This window comes from Pempheris klunzingeri, chromosome 1 (assembly GCF_042242105.1).
Source record: "Pempheris klunzingeri isolate RE-2024b chromosome 1, fPemKlu1.hap1, whole genome shotgun sequence".
Lineage (NCBI taxonomy): Eukaryota > Metazoa > Chordata > Actinopteri > Acropomatiformes > Pempheridae > Pempheris > Pempheris klunzingeri.
The window spans coordinates 29,223,715-29,249,380 of record NC_092012.1 but is presented as its reverse complement, the minus strand read 5'-3'; the positions used below and the strand labels follow the sequence as shown (position 1 = coordinate 29,249,380).

Below are 25,666 nucleotides of genomic sequence, written 5' to 3'. Positions count from 1 at the left end.
GGTTAGAGTTAGACCACTGAGGGATACAGGCAGGTGTGTTAGGTATTTCTTCAAGTCCTGCTGCAGTTAATACAGGAACAGACATAGGGCGCGGGCCACCACATGTCAGCTGACCACCAAGGTCCGGGCGGAACAGGTGACAAATTCAAGCAGACAAATATTGAATAAAGGAAGAAGCAGATGACACTTGACTCAAACTTTGTAATAAAGTACCCCGACAACAGAACCCATGCTTACAGAAGAGACAGCTGAGAGCTAGTGGGCCCATAAAAGTTGCTACATATCCCACCCAGGCAGAAAAATTAGACTCCCTGGCAAGGATCAGAGAGCTGCTCTATGTTTGGAGAGGAAAAGCTTGTAATAATAAAGGAGAGAGGATGTGTTTGAGTCACACAGGGACACATAACACAGTGCTTTGAACTGTGAAACCAACACCAGCACCACAGGGGAACAATGACTCTGCCTGCTCAGCATTTTGTGGGAGAACATTGCCTCATACAATGACTGGGTCTGCTGCTGCTGCTACTGTTGCTGCTGCTCACGCCTGAAGTAATTACTGTTGTTAAGAGATTTTCAGATGACAGTCAAAATGTGAACTTCCACTAAAGAACGAAAGGCAATATTCTAAAAAATGTGTGTGCTTTTTCAACATAAAGATTTCGTCTTAACATAACCTGCATTGCTTTGACAACAGCCAAGATACATATGGATTTATATCATCATGACTCCTAGGTGAATGTCTACCTACATGAGTCACCACTACTGCACAAAGAAAAGGGGCACGTAAATTATGATAGAATGGGTTTTCTCTCTACTGCTGTGTTTGCCTCTGATTTCTGGGCAGGTATACATGACTGTGGAAAATTCCAGACTCCAACAAAAATAGGAACACTCTTAACATTTTGAGAAAGGGGTAGTCCAGCATCCAGGAAATCCATTGTTTGCTCTCTTGAGCAGTTGCATTGGAAAACGGATTTTAATTTCATCTCTGTGTCCAACACTTACATTACATCCAGCCTTCATTAAAAATGGGAGGAAACTGCTGGATCAAAGTTGCATAAGGATAGTGCACCTTAGGACCCTACAGTAACTCTCCCTTACTAAAGGAAAACAAATAGCAGTAAACTAAAGAGCCTAAAGAGCTAAAGAGCATAAACCTTAAGAGCCTTATAGCCATTGGTACATTTGTACATTTTAGAACTTGCATTTAGTATCATTTTTTTCTTTTATGCAAGAACCTTTGACAAAGGATGCTTGTCATGTTGAAGAAGTTTTTTGCATGGAAAACAGAAGAGGGCTATTTGAGGATAAGACACTTTTGAGATGTCACAGTCAGAGGTTGAGAAAGTAGAAGAAAAAAGTGGCGTGCTGCAGAGAGCACAGCTTTGTTTGTGGAGACCGTGATGGACAATGAATGATAACCCTCATTCCTGAAGTATCTTGGTTTAGTTTCTTTCTGCATCTATTTGTAAGCCTAAATGAACTGAAACCATCTTCAAGCTCAGTGCATGGTTAACTCAACAAGAGGACCGTAGTGGACTGGCCCAAGCACGCAATCTAGAAGCAATCAAGGTAATCAAACTGGTATAGCCAGAGGGTTAATTGGTAATTAAATCCCCTAGATCTAAAACATATCTTTTTACCAGTAGTACATGTGCTGGGACTGATGTTAACGGAAAAAAACGATAAACCAGTAACAGCATCTTGTACTGTAACAATAAAATATAGGTAAAATCTGCAAGCCGAGGTTCCAAATTAAGATCCGAGTAGGGTTCTGCAGGGGTTCTCCCTCACTAGCTACCCGTGCACAGGTTTGATGTTTTTACTTGTCTTGTTTTTTTCTGTTTCTGTCCTTTTGTGCAGACTTGCAAAGTTTTCCCTCTTATCCTGATTCAAACAGCTTTAATCAAAAACTACAAACGGTGCATGGAGATGACAAAGTATATGAGGACCTGCAGGTCAGGTTCCTTTTAAGAGAAAATCATGAGGGTGATTCGTCACACTCAACTGTACATCCTCAGGACCAGAGGGAGCAGAGGTGAGGTGCTCCAGCCATGAAGGAGGCAGATGCCTGGGCTTCACTGTTGCTTTAACTTCCTTTGGGCTTTTCCCGTTGACTGGGTGACAGTCTCAGATTCCATTCATGGAGCAGGAATTTCATTAATGGAGACAGGACTGAACCACTGCAGTAAGAATTATAATTAAAAAGTCTCCTAGTTCAGTGGTCAGGAGCAGCAAGTTAAGGACTGAATGTATTATTTTTCCACACTTGATACTTTTGTGAGGGGGAAACTCAGTCCCTTCAATGACCACACTTGCACACGCAGAGCTCCTTTGAAGGTTAAGCTAAGTTGAAATTTTGAAATTTCTTGGAGCAAAAAAATGGTTGTCTCCAAAACACCTCACTGCTAACACTATCACAGGCCGACTAATATATCACACCACCGCCTCAGCAGTGATCATCATCTGGGTCTGAACATGTTACAGAGCAGCCATACAATGCTGGATTCAATAAAAGCTTGGACAGGACGTCTAAATCCACATTCCATTGCCATGCAGACCCGTAGCTTGTTTTCTTCAGACTGCACTCTCTCCAGTGCACTATCGTGACAGATGTAACCCTGCCTTCCTCTCTGGCCACCACTGCCAACTCCATTCTATCACCTTTTCATTCACCACTCATCAGCTCCCATTCACGAATCATTCACATCCCCAATAAGTGAAACCTTTATCCTCTTTGACCCTTCATCTACCATCTCTCCCTAACAAACCCACCAACAGTGAGCTCTTTTTCTGCTCTGGGCTTCTTTATGGTCACACTGATATGTTGCTTTGTTTGTGTGAGAGGCAAGGTGTTCACTCCCATTTGGACATGGTTGTAGAATTAAAAAAAGCTAAACAGGCTGCCTATTTTCTGTGTTCACATAAGCTGATTCTCAATAAAATTTTGTTATAAATGTGAATTTAGAGCTTTTTCAAACTGGCATTAGTTAAACTGTTGTATAAATATATATATTATACCAACACACATTTGTATATTTGATTGTAAATGCCATAAAAACATTTTTGTGAAGAAGTTCAGAGGGTAAAGCCCACAAAAAAAAACTGCTCAGTCACTCCTTATCCTCCTGCAGGCTGTTATGCAATATGACATAGTTAGCTCCATCCAAGCAGACTGGACTGCTGCTGTACAAAGAATGCATGGAAGAGAGAGAGAGAGAGAGAGAGAGAGATTGTCATGTTGTGAATTCCTCTGGAAGTGGAGCTGATTCTTAATGGATATAAAGTCTGCCTTATTTTGCATCTCTCTCCAGAGACCATGTGGTTTTGGGGAGGAAATGGAAGCTTTGAAGGAGAGGAGAGGAGAGGAGAGGAGAGGAGAGGAGAGGAGAGGAGAGGAGAGGAGAGGAGAGGAGAAGAGAGGAGAGGAGAGGAGAGGAGAGGAGTCTGTCTGAGTCCAAGCTGACATGAATGCAGAGGAATTTATAATCTGGCACTTCGTTCCATCCATCTCACCTCACCACTCCAGGAGCATTTATATGTACAGCATATACATTTAGTAGAGTCGTCTAACCACCTCTGTGCCTCTACAGCTGGACGACCCACCCACCCATTAAACACTCTGCTGCCACCACTCGCAGTGTTGGGCCTGGGGGCCACCCAAGCATGCCGCTGGTAATGTCAGACATCCTCAAAAGGGTTTCAAGAAGTTCCCAGGCAGAATAAGGAATAGTTTAACTACTATGATTTCATGCACTAGATATTATGTCAATTAGAGGCTGTAGAAAGTTCCGCAAGTCATTCAGCATCAGCAGACATCTCCACATACAGCAGAATGGGAGTGTATAACGTGAAGCTATTTGGGACTGTGTGTCGGGAAAACGCATGAAAAACCCTGCTCAACCTTCGTACAATGGCTGGAAAGAAACAGACAGAGGGGCTGCAGCTCGGCGCACACAGCTCTGCAGGTTTTTCTTCTTTCCTTCTAAAGAGGAGGTTTCACTTATTGTGTATGCCCCAGTTATGAACATATGGAAAGAATTTATTTATACAGGTTGTCAAAAGTGCTGGTGGTCTTTAGCTCGGGTGGTGTTATGTAACTTTGGGGGTGCAGCTCAGTTCTCAAGGTCTGGCTGCTCTGGTTAATGACTGTGCACAGGGGAAACGTGGAGAACATCTGAGAGACGTTTTAATTGTCTGTGAGCTAACAGGATAATAACACTAGACAGATTGGGCACAGCACAGTCACTGTCTCTGCAGCTGAACAGCCTGTCTGCTTGTGTCTCTCTGCTTAGCGGAGGGGTTCGATTTATCATTTCTCAACTAGCCAGTATATTCACAAAAGCCTGGTGCCATTCTAGCTGTCACGTCAGCAAAGGTTCTCACATTGTCTTTATCCAGACATAAAGCAGCAACTTTCCTTATGGTAATGTACTGTACACTTATCAGGGAACACAGATACTGAAAAAGATCAGACAGTTAAAGTTCAGGCACCAAGTATTTGTTAGCACGTCTTTCATAAAATGGCAGCAATTTTTCTCCCCATCTGTTTTAAAAACTCATAAAAATGTTGTCACAACAACTCTTTGAAAAATATATATTGAAAAATGCGTCTGCTGAACACTTCAGGTGGATAACGGAAGCGCAACAGAGAGCTGATGGAGCTGTGGTACAAGCGGAGCACAAAGTAGCTGCATTCTGCAGACACTGAGACATTCGCGCCGTACACTGGCCAGAACAGCCACAGTCTGATCTGATAAGCACTGAGCAGCTCCACTGGAGCAGTTGGAGGTTCAAGGAGAAAGAGTTCATTTCAACTTGTCAATCATGACGGCTTTAACTGTTTCAAGATTGTTATTTTCCCTTTATCACAACTCCGCCAGTCACATTAACCAAAGAATTTGTTATGCCACTTATGGGAGTGTTGTATCACATGGACAGCCAATGTGAATACATTTTCTCCGGTTAGTCAGTCTAACTTAAAATCAGTTATTTAGATTAACTAGCTAACCTGGTAACTGTTACTACAGCGTGTATTATACACCCTGGTATTAACCTATGATGTGTATCTGGATATGTCACATAAGTTTGATCACTCAAGTCTTTGCATTCAAGTCTGGTATTATTACATGTTTTTGTTACTTATATTATATATACACTGTTGCCCATAATTGTGGTTTAAGTTTCACTGTGATATGTTTGGAAGAGTTTGATCAATAAAGTTGAGAAGATATACACTTTATTTATCAAGAATAAATCACATTGTCACAATCATTTCATGAGAAGAGGTAAAAAACATTTTATTCCAACTTTATGGGCAACAGTGTATATATATATATATAATATGTCGCCACTGTGATCGAAGCTAGCTGACAACAAACATGGTGTGTCTCAGGTGACAGGAAGTGACAGAGGCGAGGCTGCTGAGGCTACTTATCAGCTGCCTTGCTAACTAGGCTAATGTTACTTAAGGCAACAGTATGTTTCCACTGAAGTGCTTGTCAGAACATCAAACAGCATCTGAAACTCCCTCCCCCTGCAAGTCTCTGACACTGGAATTAGAGACTGTGTCTGATAATTCCTGTAACTTTCCAAAACTGACAATCCAACATTCACGCCTACTTTACACAGGTAGCACACCTGGAGTGTGAAGGTGAGAAAGAAAGCAGGGTTTCAATGTTATTGAGCTCACTATTTAATTTTTCACACAACTACTTGAGATCAGACAGTGGGTCTGTGGGTCAGTGTCTTTTTCATGGACATTTTGGCAGTAACTTAAGTAGGTCTGCAGAACTTTAGCAGATATCTTCTGCGAATGTAGTAGTTTAGGAAGAAGACCTGCAGCAAACTTTTAATTCAGGTTTCAGGCTGTGTAACATGGTTCTGTGACTTCTCTCATTGATTCTGCCTCTGAGAAAATGTTTGGATAACTCCAATCTGCAATTATTTGAACTTTTCCATGACTTCCCAAGCTGACCATTAGTGCCTTTGACTGGATCCTGTGTTCAGGTGTGCTCCACATAGCAACAACTGCCATATTCAAAAAAACAGGAAAATGGAATCCTCACTATGTGAATTCCTCTCACGACAAAAATCTATGATCTTGGCAAAGAGACGCCAAGGGTTGGGAAAATATGCACGTTATTAATGTAAAAGTGCAGGGAGGGTGTGCTCTGTGTTTGATAGCGTTAACAGTGAGTGGCTCAGCAGGTTCCAACAAGAATTTTGCAGGAGATACACATTAAATAAGGAAACATCTGCATTCCAAGCAGCCTCTCTTACAACGCACTGGAGCTGAATGAACATCAAAGCATATCAGATAGCAGTAAATGTTGCTCTGAAACCCATGATTTATTTGCACTGCTTCCTTGAGATGTTCAATGGGCCCATTTCAGCCAGGAGGGCGGAGAGGTAGGCAGTGGTTCATTCACACGGCTCTCTGCGAGCGCATCACTGCAGAGGCATTTGAAATGTTACAGGGTGTTTGAGGTGAGCATAAGGAACGTTCTGTAAAATGAATCAATCAAAGCAATCCCATCCACTGTAATTTCACCAATATGTATGAGGCGAAAAGATACCAATGTTTTCATACACAAATCGTTCTTGTATCAGCAAAGTTCCAAGTGTAAGAATGTGTTTTTAAATCACGATATAGGAAAAGTTCAATTGTGCGACACAAAACACGTAAAACAAAAGCATAGCAGCTGTTCAGTCGTTCAACAAAGATTTTTGTGAGACGATCAGACAGGTTGGAGCAAACCAACAGTTTGTCCTAATGATCTAAACCAATTTATTTAGAGGTCAAACTTAAATTGAATGCAACTGAACAAGAAAACAGTGTTCACACTACTACAGTAAGTAGAGTAAGCTGAAGCAGGAAATGGGTCTGTAAACTGTCATGGATGTTTACAATGGACAGTTTGGGTATCATTTTACCTTTCACCTCTGTTTTCTCACCCAAATACAGTTGTCAAACCCGGGGGTTTGTTTCCAACCTGTCCGATCATCTTACTGCTCACATTTCTTGACTTCTTTTGAGCAATTTTAAAACAAAACCTACAGTGGGCTATGGGAAAAGGTTAGCATCTGCCACTGCTGTTGAATGTTACAACAAGATCAGGGAGTGCATGTTTGAACACTGCACAAAATGCTGCATGCATGGCATTTAAATGAAGATGTGTACAGATGACCTGACATACCAGATGGTTTGTTGCACAGAACCAGCTGGGAAATCATCCATGGAAACTGTTAGTCAAGGGGCAGGCAAGTTAAAAAAAAAAAAACTTACTTAATACAGGTGATTGATTGAACCATCTCTCTATTACTGTCTAACACAGGTTAACCTCAACCACTCAGATCAAGAAAAAACCTTCATTGCCATTGGTTGCTCTTCTTTCAATGCAGAAACACTTTCAAGTTAAGATATATCTGATGCTTTAGCAGCATCTACATTGAAGATTATAACATTGTTGTTTTCGAACGCTGTCATCAGACCAGAGCCCTACCTATGGCTTGGGCTGACTGATCCAAACTGCTGTAGTTCGGCAAGAAACGTATAACTTGGAGGCCTTCGTGATGGTAATCTCGTGAATCCAGTTGCCTCCCGTGGTTAGTTTGCAGATGAACTTGCACACAAAACCTCTTACTATATTTCATGTTTACAACATTTAAAAAATACTATATAATTGCCGTCTCTTTTTCCATGGCCTCAGCAAACATTGATCTGTGTGACCATAATCACATCTCCTGTTACTCACCTTGCACAGTCCCACAGTAGTTGGGCTGGCCAGCATCGGGAGCAGAGCGTCGCTGTCGCATTAGCCGGTGTTTAAGTCCAGAGAAAGACTGCGACGGATCACTTTCATCCACCGGCTGAATAAAAAGGCTGTCCTCCCCAATCTGGATGAGCCCTGTCTGTGCACAAAACAGAGACATGTACAAGATGAGGAGACTTTAAAGTAGAGGATTTAAAGTAAAGAAAAGTAAACTTTTAAGAGCCGGGAAAATGGTGAATGGAGTCTTACAGCAGCATCATGAAGAAATGTACAATATTTTGCTGTAGCTTCTGTTTTATTTGTTATGATCATCAAATGATTTAATAGTTCCATTCCAATCCCATCATTTTATAGTATACAATAAGAAAAATATCAGTGTCTTGTTTGGCACTATGCAAGAATCTAATGTACCATTTTGTGTAAATTTGCCTGTTTTCTGAGATGTTCTTGTATCGGTTGTGTGATGAGATTGCAATTCACAAGCACTAGAACAACACCTGCAAAACACAATTAGAAATGTAGCTGCGAGCAGCGATACCGAGTTTAAAACTTTTATGGTCAACAGAAGCAAGTAGTTCTAATGATCCAAAATTAAAGCCGCAAGCAGCAATGAGCAGTTTTCAGGCTTCACGCAGCTGAGAGTTTCTTTCTGTTGACACCAATCACATACTTGTTTCATCACTACAATGTATGCAGGGGAAAGAAATAGTAAATGACATCTTGTCTACATTATAGTAAATTCATTAGCTCCAAGATGAACTTGCAAAAGTAAAAGCTTTAACTGTATTTAATCGTTAATGGCTTATTGCAATTGACCATGCTTTTATTACTATTTATTATTACGCGCTGTTCTTGCTACAATTGATCCAGGTTTTGTGGGATGTTTGATAAGTTGTTATTTTAATAATAATAATAATAATACATTTTATTTATAGGCGCCTTTCAAGGCACTCAAGGACACCGTACAACACACAGTTAAAAACAAACAGTGAAAAAGCAAGTTAAAAAGTCAAAAAAAATAAAACATTTAAAAAACCAAGGGGTGGGAGATCTGCAGAGTGATGTTACAGTGAGTAGACTTGTTTAAACAGGTGGGTTTTGAGGTGAGATTTGAAGATGGTCAAAGTATTGATTTTCACAAATTTATAATGTGACAAGCCACAGCGACATGCATCATTGATCAAAGTGTTGCTTCCTATTATTATTGGATGTGAATGAAACTTGGTGAGTATGGAAATAGTGCATGAGCTGAATCAGGATTGGTCAATGAAAACAGATGCTCAATCCAACAAGGCTGTAGACCAAATTTGGTGTTGATCCATTCGAAATCTAAAAAGCAGATGTTACATCATGGTGGCCTTTATTGTCCAAGAGCCTTTTTGGAGAGTAAGTCGAGTTGGATATGTGTGTGAGATACCAACTCAATCTGACTCACAGTGTTGGAGGGATGGCCTTTCAAAGTTTTCATTTTTGAACATTAATTATAGCGACACCATCAGGTCAACTGGGGTCATATTTCTTATAAAATCATTTCCAGTTTGCTCACAGCAAATTGACCAATGGCATAACGTGGCAAGTAATAATAAACTGATAACTGAACACTTCCCAGTCTTAGCTCTTAATCAGTGAGTGTGTGTGTGTGTGTGTGTGTGTGTGTGTTCTTTAGTCATTCCCCGCACTGACACATACTCCATCCATTCATATAGTTGTTTTTTTTGTGACATACTTGGGCGATCATTTATATTTTCATTGAGTCCAGTCGTGAGATTGCCGATAGGTTTGACAAAATTTTAGTTGATCTTAGGCATTGGTTTAGGCCGATACCCTGAAACATGCCAAACACAGCAAAATAAGGAATAGAGGCAGAAGGCAGAGTCTGTGCAGATAAAGGCAACACAACACACTTCTAATGGGTCATGAGTGATGATTGAGACGGCTCATTTTTGTTGAAAATCGTACTCCTTCTAACCCATGTATAATGCCTTTTTGCAAGAGACACACAGCTACTTAGAAAAAAACTCTAAAGTGAAATGAAATAGCTTCCAACGCCGCTAAAGATCATAGTCAGCATGTTTATATCTCATTTGTTCAACTTGTGCATTAACAGATATGTAAAAAACCCGTGCTTGATCTGTTACTTAACAAACACCATCTGTGTCACCACAGAATCAGTACCAGAAGCCAGAGGAATCCTAAAAGGGCTTGAAAGGCTTATGGAGTAGCCTCAAATGTCTTTCAAACCCATTAAATAAAGATCTATGGTACTAAAGAAAGGCAGGTTTATGGACAATTCCAGCCATCCAAGAGAAGCTGGTAAAGATCATCAGAAAGCTCTTTGACAGCAGAGACAAAGCCTCAATCCAAAACACCTGTGAAGAGCTGGAGAGGTGGCTGATAGAGGTGGACAGAACAGGCCTCCCTGGGAGATTTAAGGCGTGGGTGTAGCTACGGCGGATTCTGTCCAGGACACTGTGGCCACTGATACTCAACGAATTCCCAATGTCCACAATGACAAATCTGGAGAGGAAGGTCAGCTGCAAACTGTGGCCCATCTTGAAGTCCATGTCGGAGGGGTGCAAGGTTATGAGGGAGGTGTTGCAATACAGGAGGGTCAGATGACGTTACAGTCTCTGGATTGGGGTGACAGTGAAAACTAGCAGGAATTGAAGAGCAATGGTAGCTGTGATCATCAACACAAAAGAAAAGAGCACAGCCTAAAGAAACTCAAACTTCATAAACATAGGTTCTTAAAAAGCATGTCCAGCAAGGCACCTTGCACAGTCTGAGTCCGTGGTTTGTTCAGCAGGTGAGCCTGTCCAATCCCATGTTGGACAGGCTTGTTTCTGATGATTCAGCACCATCAGGAGTGGTCTCTTCATCACAGTCCACATCCGGTTTGTCTCAGGCCTAAATGTCTAAAAGCTTATGCAAGCCTAAAACATCACAGTGATATACCCGTGACACATAACGGGATTACAACTATCGCTGACCTTGAAAAGTATTGTGGTGGTAATGGGTAGGGTTGGATACTACTTGTTTAATTGTGTCAACGTTAAAAAGAAGTCACATACCAAAAGCTTCACTATCATTAACATATACATATACTGCAAAGCACCCTGGCTGTGACCTGCACAATGAACATCAGAAGATGTGGTCAAGGTACAACAGTTGGGATGTACAGCTTTTCTGAAATGATGATAAGAACCTGTAAGGGTTTTACGTAGCCAACAACAATACAGGTGTCTTAACGTGTGTCATATGCTGCCAGTCTCTATTGTTCTCTTAGACATGGATAAGGTGGGAAAGAATTCTAAATACTAGCTGTTATGTGAAAGTTACGTCAAAAATAACTAAGAAAGTTACTTGTAACCACTTGTGATTAATTACTCATTACATATTACTGACTGAAAAGGAATTTTACTTGCATTAATTTCATTACTCAGCCTGCCTGCATCAAATCCCTTTGAAACACTCCGAAGCTGATGTTATAACCCAAAAAAAGGCCTATGAAGCCATTCTACACAACCTTGATCAGCACCAAACAGTGGACAGACATAGCTAACATACTACAACATTTTTACTAGCCAAATATATTTTCCTCGGAAGGTGGTATCAGAATTACTTTAATAACCCCCAGGGGGAAATTGCTTGGTAGCCTGAAGACCAGGAACTAAAAGAGTGAATGTTGGACTGACATTCACTGGAGACCACAAACTGGACTGGAAATGATGAACTGTGATGTTTGCACTAACCTAAAAAGTTAATGATATATCAGTGTTGCAGTCAGAACTTGCTTCCGCTGCCCTCAAGTGACAAACAAAGTCAGTAATTACAGGTTTAACATGTGTAGAAATATTATACTGTAGGCTAACAAGCAACCAGCTGACACTGTCCTCTCTAATAAAGATGACAGCTAAAATCAAGGGGACATTAATACAGAATGACAAAGTCTGCATTTAAAGGATGTCCGGCTGGATGGATGGGTGAGCAAAAAAGATTTCCTATGATCCTTCCTATGATTATTGTAAGGGTATTATTATTGCAGTAATGATGATGAAAGTTCCCCTAACCATAACACATCAGTAATTTAACCCCAACCACACAGTTTAACTACTATTATTATCATTATTAACTTTAACTATCTATTTAAACACAAAATGATTTTCCCTATACCTGGCCAAATCTTAATTCAAGGTTAATCTAAGTAAAGGTGCAGGGTCCACACAACATCCTAGCTGAGGTCATTACTAACAAAAGCAGCATATGAACATAAAACATGTACATAAAACATTAGAGAAACCAGAAGATACATTTCCTGTTACCAGTCAGTGCATTTCAGCTCACTTGGTAGAGGCTGGCTGCCTCCCCAGCCCCCATGCCAAGCTAATATTACCGACCACGAGTCTCTCCTCTGAACACACTGAGAATGAATGATATCAACCCTCCATAAAACTCCCAGTAAAACAGCTAACAAGCTAATTGTGTAAAACATTAAAGTGACTGAAATTAGTAACTGTAATGTAATGAATTAATCTAACGTTTTGTTGCTCAACACTGAACACAAATGGACATAAACACTGAAGACAAAACACGACATCATTCAATGTAAAATACACCTAAAACCACTTTGGACTCAAATGTTCAGCACTTAAGAAGGTTACACTTCATGCAAATGTCTCTTATGGGAGCAATATCAATATATGTGCTCCACTTGTCTACACAACAAGTCTTTTGTTTCACGGTTTGCACTGAGGTTAAAGTAATTAGGTTGAGCTGAGCTGAGTTTAAGTGTTGCAGAAGAGGACTGATTGGGGTTGGCAGTAAAGTTGGGTTTAGGTTAACTCTGGCACATCACTGCCACACAATAAAGTAGTTCAGTTACAGGGTGATCAATTTGATTGGACAATTATTTTTATTTCAAGCCCCCAGTAAATCTTTTAAGCTTGCAAAAATCATAGAATTTTAAAGCCACGGTCTTCGATTTTGTTTTTTAAAGTTCTTCACGCATGAATAACACAACAGAAGCACAGTGATAACACAAAGAACTAAATGCAGTCAGTTCTTTTACAATAGAACCTTAACAAGCTACAGGTACTTGAATGAGAAAAATATGCATGGAAACATCACTTAGGTAATTACCTACTTTGTTGTGTGCACAATGGCAACATGTCATAAGACAAAGATCAACAAGTGGAGCCGCTGAAAATAAAATTCCATAATAGAGAAAACAGAGCATGTTTTCTCAGAAGCTCTGTAGTCAATGATTTTTAATAACTTTTTCAGCTATATCAACTTAAGCTTACCTGGTTACTATATGCATTATCAGCATTTCACAACAACATGACATTGTCTGCACATTCGGGTTTAGCCACACTTTAAATTGAGCATCCCAGCTGGTTAAATTGATCATATCTCACTAAAGACTCACTTTGGAGTGTTAGACGTGCTACCCATACACAAAGTAATTGCTAATAAGAAGGTTGTCTATTTTGAATGGCTTCATCCCAGCCAAGTGTTATAATTTGTGACATCTAGTGTTAAGTTGGTGACACGAAAAGTGAAGTTGTGTAGCAAATGGAAAAAGAGAAAGCTCGAGGGAGAAATTTTAATCTTGGCTCCTTTCTCACCTCCACTTGGCCAATCATGGCATGAAGTGGGTGTGAATACCGGCTTGTCACAGCTATGTCCCAAATCGATGTATGTGAGGCATTGAGAGGACGTTTCTGTATTTGATTCCCGATCAGCACTTCTGATGCTACTACTACTCCTGGCTCCTTCAGGTGCTCAAGAAAATCTGTGCTGTTCCTGAAATCAAAGCACTCTTGCAAGAGCGCGATGAGAAAATTGTATCAGTTCTGCTCTCGTGTCAAAGTAAAATCAAACGCAAATATCATTCACTTTTCCCACCCAGATTTGTAGCGTCACAAGCGCAGCGACGACAGCGGAGGCTAACAGAAGAGAAAACAACACAATGCACAGACAGTGCAGCCACTATGAACAGCCCTGCTCTGACTAGAGCAGTGTGGTATGCCATAAAATAGAGCAGCGACTCGGTCTGTTCTAACGTTTGCACAGACATTCCGCTCCCGGCTAAGCCCCAGGGCTAACAAATGCTGTTAGCCAGTATAATGTGGACTGGAGGATGGATTAAAGCATTTCTCCAGCTCCACAAACATGGGTACATGATACTATTCATAGGCATTAGGCGGAGAGAAAGGTATATCACAACCATGCAAAGGCAGCTGTGGTCGGAGGGATGTGAGGTGATTTAAAATCCCTCCTTCCTCAGCCAGAAGGCTTTGATTTCATCTCCCAAGTGCTGCAGTGCATGAAGCAGGAAATCAGTTCTGTGAGTTATATCAGTACTAAATAGCAAAATGAGTGTTCTTTCGCATACTTCATGTTTATTATTGTGTTTAGAATTTATTTATAAGATGAAATCCTGTTGCTGCTGGAATGACCCACTTTCTCCACACGGATAAATAAACTTCCATCGTAACTTGTGTTTAAGTCTGGGATTAGGCCAAGCTTCATCGGCTGCTGCTGCTGCTGGGGTTAGGGTTATCTGATGCCACGGCAGAAGTTTCACAAACATAGCTTTAAGATACTATTAATAGACGAGTACAGTGAAGAAAGATGAACGGCGAGCATGCGCACCTACAATACGGCGTCATGGATGTGAAACTGCTTCTGCGCCGCTGTCCTCACACTGGGGTTACAAGGTTTCTGCGCTCCCTTACTGCTGATAAAAAGGACTTTAAAGTTTTACTTCGTATGTTTGTTTCTCTAGCACTGCATCCCATTTAAGCTGCTTCTAAAAAACACATGGCGCTGACGCAGACAGGTGTGAAGTCCTTCGTATAATGGTTGGTTGGTTTGGGGCATTGCTTTGAAAGGTGGGATGACTTGGATGATGAGGAGGAGCAAATCATGTGTTTTGCGTCTGCAACGTGTTCTCCATGATAGATTACACCTCCTGGACATTTCTGTTGAATTTGATTTATCCTCGTGTTCTCATTTTCCACAAGTGGAGGTACAGTGGATTTCTGACCTGCTGGCAGCAGACTTACAACATGACACGAACAGAGATGCTTGTTTTTTGATGATTAACATTTTTATCCATTATCCTCTTCGCTTTAACGTAGCAAAGGGGGAATGAGAGACAACATGGTAAACTCACCATCAAGAATGGCGCTTTTCAATAATTGTCCACATGGAGTGAAAATATGGTTTTCTGCAACAATATTTTGGGAAGTGTGGACTTTACACTGCAGTGGCTTGGATGAACTTTATGTCTCCTTGGTGCAACCACACATTAACCAAACTATGTATGAAACTAACCAGTTTCAACGTATCATTTGCATCCTAACTTAACAGGGAACTGCAGACCTTTTTCATAAGTCCTTTGTGGAGCAAAAATAATGTAAAAAGGAAATAAATTCAAATGTATAATAAAAATGTATACCATCTTTGGCATCTTCCAGGGAACGTGTACAATAAAACATATTTATTCATAGCTGAAATCTCAACCTTTCATTTGCTGCTGGTTAGATTAACATTAACATAAATGACACCAGAGAATTACAGCAGGGGAAAAGTGTTCCATCTAATCCCAGTCTACCCTGCAGTCAATATATCAGAGGAGATAACAGAAACAGGGATTTATTCATCTCGTATTGTGCCTGACATTAGTGGATCATAACACATCGGGTATGGAATTAATCTGCAGATATGTAGTTCAAATTAAGACCAAACTTTTCAGTGGAAGCCAGAAGCTCTGGACAGACAGACAGACAGACAGACAGATACAGGCACGCACACACACGCGACTGAACACATGATCCCTCCAGATTTACGCCTGATGGAGATAACAAATCGGATTTAACCGATGCAAAGATCTTAGAAACCACGCATCATGAGTTCATCCCAAGTTGTATCCAGTGCACACTGTTTTAATCGGGGCCATCGCATCAGGAACTTTTATGTTGGTGCACCGATGCGAATCAGTGAATCTTACCATTCCTGACTGTAACTGTTGCATCAGCTGAACTTGACTTCATACACCACAGGCTCCCCCTGTAGACTACATGGTTTTCAAGCTCCTTGCAACATTTCCAGAAGAAAATGCAACATGCTAATTATATTGAAAATGCAATGTCCCCTATGGGTAATTCAGAAATTAGGAACTTGTGGAAGTAGAAAATATTCTAAATAACGCCCCATGGCAACATAATTGGTCTTACTTTGTCGATTATGATGATCATGATGATCATGATGTCAGAGCCTCTACCTACCCTGGTGCCTCCACTGCATTCACAGATGTTGGAAGCTGCTGGATGTACTAATACAATCCAATTTGTTCACTGCCATTCCAATGCTCCACTGATACAAACATGAACAGTTTGTGTGTGTGTGTGTGTGTGTGTGTGTGTGTGTGTGTGTGTGCTGAAGCAGCCTGTCTGACTGATTTGCAGGGTTAAGGGCAGCGGCTGTGACTGGATAGTGTTACATATAGCCTGGACCATATGGAGATCAGTGTCACACAGGCAAGCCACAATACATTTGTGGTGAGTTGTGTTGGTGTATGGGAGAGACTGGCTTTTCTACTTAAGGTCACAGAGCCTGACCTAGTTAGCTCCAATGAATGGACATCACATTTAAAAACATTTTCTTATCAGCATAATAACACCCAGCAGCTGTCTGGAAAAGAAAAAAAATGAAAACCAGCAAAATGGCAATAAAAGGTCAAAAGTCTGCTCTGGCTGGCAGCCAATCACAGCTTTACTCTGAGTTTAAAGGCATCTGGGGTACACACCGTGTGCTTCTATGACACACCAGTGTGTGTGTGTGTGTGTGTGTGTGAAGTCTGGACAAATACAGACAGCCTGATCACACTCCTAGTCAGACTTAAGATCAAACACACAGTAAGCGTGTGTGAGTGTATGTGTGTGTGTGTGTGTGTGTGTGTGTGTGTGTGTGTGTGTGTGTGTGTGTGTGTGTGTGTGTGGCTAACAGCTTTACTTTACTGCTTCAAAGAGTAGCTAGCTTGGAAACTTGGAAGTGACAAACCAATGTCTGACACACTTTGAGATGCTAATAACTAGACGCACACACACGACAGCCTAAAGAGCTGCCATGTTTCAGACTAAATCCCAGACCTGTTGGTTCAGTACTGGATTCTATGATGTAACTGAAATCTATTGTGTACACGAAGACATTGTTATGATGGATCCTAAATTGAATTAGTCAGATCAGATTATCGCTGTAGCCAAATTCCGCAGAATTGTGACAATGTGTTGTACACAGGAAAAATAGTGGCATTTAAACTGTAATGCTGGTTTTGTAATAAGAACTTGGGTCTTGTGTCCATACCTTTGTTTATAATGACACTGTACTCAGGTTCTGTGAAGCAGCATGTTCTTAAAATGTGATGGATGTTTACCGCGGACATTCACCTTCGTGCTCTTTTCTAAATAAGTACGTCTAATATGTTGGTTTGCCTCCGACGTGTCTGATCAACAGCTGACAGCTTGCGTTTCTTGACCCTTCTGACCTCTGACACAGACCAAACATTACCGGATTTTTTTATCTCGATACTGACATTTGAAGGTGAACGAATAACTTAAACATGTTTGATTAAAGAATAGTGACCCAGAAATGTAGTGAGCGGCTGATTTCACAATGCAAAAATATACTTTGTTTGTGTTCTCTGGTGAATAAATGATGTAACGTAGATGTCTTTACAAAATCAACTCAAACGTATCTTTGAGATTTTTTCTACTGAGATTTCTTGTTACTTCCTGGCCAACATATACACAGATACTGAACTATCTGTGATACGCCAATGTTGGCCAAAAATATCAGCAGAGCTGATGTATCGTTTGGGCTCTACTGGTGGGTACAATGTTATTACAGCTGATAAGAATGGTGGACACAGCTACAAAAAATACGAGCCGTGTTGATAAGCTGGAATGATCTCTTAGAGTGTCAGTGATAAGACTGCTTAACTTCTGAAAGTGGTGTTGATGGACTTGATTGTCCCACAATGCAGTGCACAAGAGAAATTATTCTTGCAGTTGGAAAGAAGTCAAGAAACTGTTGACCAGCGGTGTGATGACTCACGCGAGCACTCAGAAGGAAAGAGAAAAACTACTGCTTTGTCGTTGAGCTTTCAAATTTGAAATTGGCAAAACTGCAAATTTGAAGTGATCCAAAATTGCAGTTGGCTTGATGTGATGTCTTGCATCATTCCTCATTAACTACTGACAGCACATTACTAAGATTTGTGCCACAATTGAGGATTGTAACAATGTCTCATTTTACTGAGGATACCCTGAACACCCCTCAGCCTTGCCGCCCTGGTCTGGTCAGATGTAAGAGGCTGTAGGGTCACCTGCCCCAGCTGCTCGTGTTTTTTCCATATAAACCCACCATGTCTGCACACAGTTGGACAGTGATCTGCTCGTTCATTGTGGGTCAGCTGAACGGTAAAACTGTCGCTGAGGATATATGGAGAAAATAAAGGAGCGCCGCCTACTTTAAGAGCTGGCCTCAAGCCCGTTTCTGCTGAAGAGTCCAGGACTGAGCCTGAACCCCTACTGTACCTGCACACTCACTTTACATAACAGCATTATGCCTCAGCTAGTGGAACTTCATTGCTCACAGTTGGGGAAATTCACATTTTCTTTAAACCTCTCCGCAGGGGGTCGGAGGTCAGGCTGTGCTACAGAACAGCGGATCTAGAGATGTGAAATGTGCGTCTTAGCAGGATGGAGGAGACAGAATCTATCTAAGATGGATGTTTGGTCATTCACTTGATTTGATCTCTTAAAAGTTCTGCTGGTTTGGCTGCACAGCCTGACTTTTAACTGACCGCCCCACTGGCAGGTCATTAGGGTTTAAGAGATTAACTGCAATGACTGACTGACATGAGCTAAAAATCATACTCCAAGGCGCTTCAGCAGAGTGGCTGCGGTTAACATGGAGAGTCTCTCCAGGCCAAGCTGCTGTAATCCAACCTGCCTTTATTACATGGAATGGTCTGGAGCTCAACTGCTTGGATTGAATGACATGAAACAAGTCCAAAAAACGAAAGTGGGTTTACCAGGCCGCCACAGGTGCTCATGGATGCCAGAGAATCCGTGTGGTTGATGATGGAGCCGGAGTAAAAGCAGAGCTGGTTCATGGATAAGCGGCTCACCGCTGCGCTCTGGTCCCTGCGCCTCTCCTCCACCACGAAGCCCCCCGAGAGAAACTTGCTGTCCCGCGTCAGATTTAAATACAGGCTCCTTCCAAAAGCAGGCAGTGACAGAATTATATTATCCGGGTCAGAGTGTGCTCCCCCCGGGGCGTCCAGGGAACGCTGACCGCGGCGCCGCAGCGTGCGGACAGTGTGGTCCGCGGACAGGTGCGCGTCCCGCCCGGACAGCAGCCTGGGAACCACTTCATCTGTCTCCAGCTCAGACTGGGCTGTGGGGAGGGACAGTTTCCATCAAACAACGGCCACAATGTGCAAAAATAACCTCCTCTGCTGAACTGGTGAACTGGCTGAACTGTCTGCACTAATGCTCCTAGAGCCACGTTCAACTTCTGAGCCCAACTTGTGGTTTGCAAAAATTCTGCAGCCTGCGATTATTAGAAACAGCGTGCAAGTCGTTACGCAGCAGCAGCAATGCTTCTTATGGTCGCTGTTGCAGGGAATTATACAAGCATTGAGAAGGAAATCACAGATACATCCTGAAAACTGATCTTTAGTAGCGCATACAGTTGTTCAGCTGAAGGAACGGATCGCTGCAGTTGACCTATATCTAAGAGAAACAAACGCAGAGCTCACACGTAAAGAGTTCCAAATCTACTTACCAGTCAATCCGATGCAGAGCAGAGACAGGAGCAGATGGGTTAGGTGGCTGTTATGCATAATAAAGCAAAGCAGGGCAGAAAACTGGAAGAGGTGGATGGTTTTATTGTGAGGGGACTGAGGCGCTTTGCAAAGCACTGAGCGGACTGCCCAACTTTTCCTAAGTTAGAGAAGTTGCAGTAATTCAGGCTGGAGTGACTTTGTAGCGCAGGACACGCCTCCGCAGCCCGGACCGGCCTCCACTGGTGTCACATTGGTACCATGAAGCCCTGACCCTAGAAAAACTGAGTAGGGTCTGCCCTCTCATTGGTCAGAGCAGCTGTCAGTCACTGTCGGGGGTTGAAACCCTACACGTGGTTTCAAGTGGAGAGAAAAGTGCAGAGAACTGGCTTTTAAGTGTGTGTGTGTGTGTGTGTGTGTGTGTGTGTGTGTGTGTGTGTGTGGCCATTATAACCACACTTTTTTGGCAATCAGGTTTTTATTTTGAAGAACAACTTTAAAGGCAACAAGTGAAGCTTTACATCATTTCAGAGCCTCAGAAATGAGCGTTACTTAAAAAAAACTAGGAAAAAGAAAAGCATAGAGGAAAAATAAGGAGCACACATTTGTGGAAGACTCAGATTCACCAGGATATCTCAGCCATGCATAACCATAACCTGACCTGAACCTAAGCCCAGCTGCAGAGGGCACCGCCACAGAAAACACCCTCTCACACCTCAACACAAGGACTCTTCACAGTCAAGATGACAGCAAAGATAACACAATCCTGGATTTATTCACGTCATGTCGTGCGTAGCTTAAATGGATCATAACACATCAGAAAATGGAATTAATCTGCAGATGCTCCGGTTCAACACGAGACCAAAGGTTTCAGGTTTTGAGCCACGACAAAAGCCGGAATGCGGTCTGCAACAGACTAGGTATGGCTTGTTTTTAGCCTAGCCAGCTGTTGGAAATGCCTTTTGCTATGTAATGTCAGAGTGAAGCAGTTGTTGATTACTTGCACCTCCTATCGGCCGGTTAAGAGGAGCGAAGACTCAGCAGTCAATGAAAAAAAAAAAGACGACAGTCAATAAAATTCTTAAAAAATTGGAAATTGTGAATTGTAATATCGTAAGAGAAGGTAAAGTGGTTCCACAGGTTAACTGAAGTGATCATAAACATCAGTCAGTTGAACAGTAAGCTGTCAATCCAAAATATGTCAAAATAGAAACAGCTGATAAGGAGTAAGGATGATAGATGTGTGTGAAAAATAACATATTAGCTAAGTATATGCAGTGTTAAAGCTGAGGAACAGGAAAGTGTACACCGTTAAATAAGAAAGTTCAATGATTATGTCCATGATATCTCACATTATTGTCTGCTGTAAATCAAAGAGTTCTGATGGTTATAACCTGCAGTGAGACAGTAATCAAGAGAGAAAGAGGAAGATTTAAGCAAACAGAGCAGAACAAAGTTGAAATGGAGCTGAAACAGTGGATGGAGCCACCTCTGCACCTCCTGCCTCTGCTGTGCATCTCTCTGCCCGAGGTAAATGAGTTGTAAAATTTGATTGCCAGAGGAAAAAAGGACTTCCTGTAGTGTTCTGCGATGCGTCATGGTGGTCACGGTCTGCAGCTGAAGCTGTTCTGGTGCGTGACCAGCACACAGTGGAGAGGATGACAGATATTACCCATGATGCTCCACAGTTTGCACAGAGCGTCTTCCAGCTGGCAAAATTAGAGGGATCCAGTACAGTAAGCTCACCATGATGACACTTTTGTTTTATGACATCCATCCATCCATACATTGTCTGTACCGCTCATCCTGAAGGGTCACCAGGGGGGCTGGAGCCAATCCTAGCTGACTTTGGGTCAGTGGGGTACACCCTGGACTGGTCACCTGTCAATCACAGGGCTGACATAGAGACAAACCATTCACGCTTACACACACACACACACACATTTAGAGTCACCCATTAACCTGCATGTTATTGGACTGTGGGAGGAAAACCCATGCAAGCAGGGGGAGAACATGCAAACTCCACACAGACAGGCCCCTCTGCACCACCATGCTGCCCTGTCTGACTACATATTAAAGGGAAAAAGTGAAGTATGGTGAATGCAGATGCTTGCGTACAGATCATGATGGCTCATTGAATGGTTAGATGAGAGTGAAAATGATGTGAATCAAATGCTACAGCTCTCACAGGCACCAGATCTCAACTCAACTGAACCCATATGGGAGATTATGGAATAACTTGTTAGACAGCATCCTCTATCTATCACCATCATCAAACCGCCAAATGAGAGAATATCTTTTGCAGGGATGTTGTATATCCTTCTCGTAAGATTCAAACATTTGGAAAAGCAGCCTTGAACAATGTTTCTATTGGATAATTCCACACTTAATGATTTGCACTAAGTGACAACATTCACTTCCTGTGCCCCAGGATGTGGTGTGCCCTATAAAAGAGAGGCCAGAGGTAAAGGTGTGGGGGTCAGGGAGGTGGATAGGTGTGTGGTGCATCTGACCTTCATGCAGGAGATCGGAGTTCCCTAATGTTCACTTCTTATCAACCATAACCACCGTCCAGTCACACTTTATTTTAGGGAAATGACAAGCTGTGCTTTCTATCGAGTTACACAAAACTAAAAATACTATGTCTTTATTAGACAGTAAACAAATACATTTAGCCCTAATTAGACACCACACATCTAAATCATGCTGTAAATGATGCCATATTAGATCCAAAATATACTCTACTTGAACACTATTATATCAAATCATACTGTAATTAGAAACCAAATAGGAGGTGATAATACTCTGTAAGACACCGTTTTACAAGATGACAGACTAATTATAAATCAAATATAATGCCACATCAGATCCAAATTATGCTACGGTTACAGTTACATGCTCTTCTACCCCTACCACCAAATTATGCTGTAATTAGACACTGCATTTAATGCGACCAACATGGGCCTGTGATAGCTTAATTAGACAACACAGGTTGTAATTAGATGAATGCAATGTCATATTACGGCGGGAGTACAGTCGCACAAACCACTGAGAGCTCAGAGGACATTTACAGAGCATTATAGGTGGTTTCTAAATAGGGAATGACTGTTTGTTCACTGTCTAATAAAGAACATATCATTTCTAGTTTTTGTCTTATTTGTTACAAAGTACATACGGCTTGTTGTGTCTTAGTTACAAAAAAATGTAAGACATTTCAAGCTTTGGCCTAAAGCAAGTTCACTCGCCTTGACAGAAGTAAATAACCTCCCACACCTCCCCACAGAGCGTTCTCCTGCTTCAGCCCACACTTCACTTATTTACCTTCAGACTGCAAAGGACTAATTAAATGAGTACCATCAGCTTTAGAGAGCACTCCAGAGCACACCAGAGCACTCTCAACCAGACCCTGGAGCTGGTCCAATGAGACTGGTGCCCGTTGCCCTCTGAACACGAGAGGTTGAGACCTCTGACAGTCAAAGACCCCTCTAGTCAGCAGGAAATAATCTGAGAGCCACAAACAGGACAGAGTGAGTTCCAAAAGAGCAACACAACACATTGCTGGTTTGGGTCTGCGTGTGGGATTTGTTTGCAACAGGAAAAATAAAGCATGTTGCCAAACATGTTCTTTTAAATGAAACAGGACCACAATCCTGACTGGCTGAGGTTCACACATCCATTACCAGACTGGAACTTTCCTCAGCTCTACATAGCAGCACGCTCTCTTCCTGAAAGGCGTACATAAAAGAAATCAACACAATCCAAATCAGTTCAAATGGTGGAGCATTTCTGACTTCACATGTGACGTGTTCAAATATTATGTAAAGCTAAGTGTGTGAAATTTAACACAACACACCCCCGCAGATTTATACACGCACATTCAACATACATAATAAATTAATAAAATACAGCAGAGTTTAAAAAACTGGCAGAAAACATAAGAACTATACAGTTTGATAGAATCTTCACAGACAGTTATATCTTTACTCTCACAGCAGTAGTTAAAGTACACTGAAGTAACACTGGAAGAGCTTTTGATTGCTGTAGTTGTTTCTCCCGTCCAATCTGACCACAAAGAAATCCACTCTGAAAGTTTCCATCCAGGATCGCTAACAGGTGTGGTTGGGTGTGGTCGCACATATGCTCTGCTGCACCTGTAACTGCACCCAGCGGTTATGTCACGGGGTTCTGGAGTCCACCTGCACTTCACTGCAGCAAGGTGGGGAGTTAAACAACTGGAGGATTTTCAGGGGGTGTTAGGGCGCTCTTTAAAGCTGTTTCAATGTAGATGATGGGGGGCAAAATCCACTAACAATCACTGCTGTGGTTTTGTCACAGTTTTTATGGTTTTTATTTGTCTTAGCTTGTCAATCACAGCAGCGGTTTGTAGTGTGTTCGCCGATGTCCAATTTTATGTTGTTTTATACTATGCAGCTATATAATGCAGCTATTTTTGCTTATTCGTATGTGTACCTGGTGTAAATAGAATATTATGGGTTTCATTTCTATCTTACTGACACATCCTGTGTGTATTTGTATTTTAAGTGTGATTTTAGGCACATGAAAACAAAAAGATTTCAGAAGTTTTACAGAGCTGGCTGACTTACAAACATACCCACAGGACATCAGGGTCGAAACTCTTCACGATTCACCACTGTTACTCACTTGAGTGAAGAAGAGTTCAGTAAATCAGTAAAATATGCAAAGAATACAAGGTTATATTTTATATAACTGCTGTCGGGGTGAAATCTCCTCAAATGGATAATAGCAAATGGCTGATATGATATTTCATAAAAGGCCAACATCTGTCCCACATTGGTGTGATGGTCTGGGCAGCAGCTTCAGCTTATAACACAGCAGTCACACTTGGCGTGTCTGCGTGGTCAGCGATGTGTGTTTTTCTCTGGAAAATCAGTGTTTTGGTTTGAGCGTCCCTGTCAGAGCGGAGCACAGGGCTCAGAGGCAATCTCTGCTGAACTGACCACAGATGGCTCTTTATGGAGGTAGAGGGAAGTGATTTTCCGAGCTGATAGAGCACGGCCATGTATTCTGCTTTGAGCTTTATAATCACCAGTCGGCCACGCTAGTCAGCTCATACTGTGGAGACAGACCTCACACTGTAGCCGAGATCTCAATTTTAAATCTTTTTAGGTTTTTTCTTTCATTTCACTTTTTGCCTCAGTTCAAAGTTTAATCCAAATTTGCTTGATCTTAAGAGAACTAAAGTCTGGTCTCCCCCAGCACCTGATCTCCAGCAGACAGGGACTCCCTGTGTTGTATGAGGCAGACATTAAAATTTGCCCAGCATTTGATATTCCATCACCATTTTTACATTTACACAGGTTTATGACAGATACAGTGCAGGTGAGATCGAGGAAAGATGAGTCTAGTCAGTGTTCAGGGGAAAATAAATCTTCAAACTGTGTGACAAAATAAAACATAGAAGCAGTGTAAACATGTTGGCAGTAAGTATATACTGTGCTACAGTAGGCTGGTGAACACAAGCAATGCCTTGGGTTCAGAGAGAGGCCATGTTAATGTTTAATGCACTCAAAACTTAATAAAAAGTTAGAGCTCTTAAACTGCTTAATGTCACACCTCACTTTTTCTGTCGAGTATAAAGGCGCAACCATTTAATAAACCCTAAATCAATCTGTTAAATGTGAACAGATTAATCACATCAGTTTATTCTTCATGGTTATGCTACTCAGCTGGTGAAAAGAGCTGTATAATGTCCCCTGAGGACAGCAGTTATAAGCTCCTTATATATAACCTGCATTACAACCTGAGGGTGTGGAGTTTGCAAGATTTTTGGAGCTTAACCCATACTAGGGACCAAAACTCATTTACTTATGGATGTATTGGCAGGTTGAGAAGTGAACAGTTTCTATCTCTGGTTTGTAAAGGATCAGCTCAGCTGTATTTGGAGCCCATTAAATTCTTATATCCTTATTACATGCGTAATTTACTTTAATTATGATACCCATAATGATGGAAGTTCTAGGGTGGCTATGAGACATATGTCTTTTCAAACAAA

The 25,666-nt window shown here is 41.6% G+C and overlaps 1 protein-coding gene across 1 annotated transcript in view; it reads right to left on the bottom strand.

The window, feature by feature from the left end:
* adamts17 (ADAM metallopeptidase with thrombospondin type 1 motif, 17) overlaps nucleotides 1–19,692 on the bottom strand; it is a 103,299-nt gene extending 83,607 nt beyond the window's left edge. Inside the window, exons 1-3 of the mRNA XM_070834155.1 lie at nucleotides 19,635–19,692; nucleotides 18,880–19,244; nucleotides 7,758–7,914 (exon numbers count right to left, since the gene is read on the bottom strand). Coding sequence (XP_070690256.1) covers nucleotides 7,758–7,914; nucleotides 18,880–19,244; nucleotides 19,635–19,692 — 580 coding nt within the window. The remainder of the gene's footprint in view (nucleotides 1–7,757; nucleotides 7,915–18,879; nucleotides 19,245–19,634) is intronic.
* Between the last annotated feature and the right edge of the window lie 5,974 nt (nucleotides 19,693–25,666).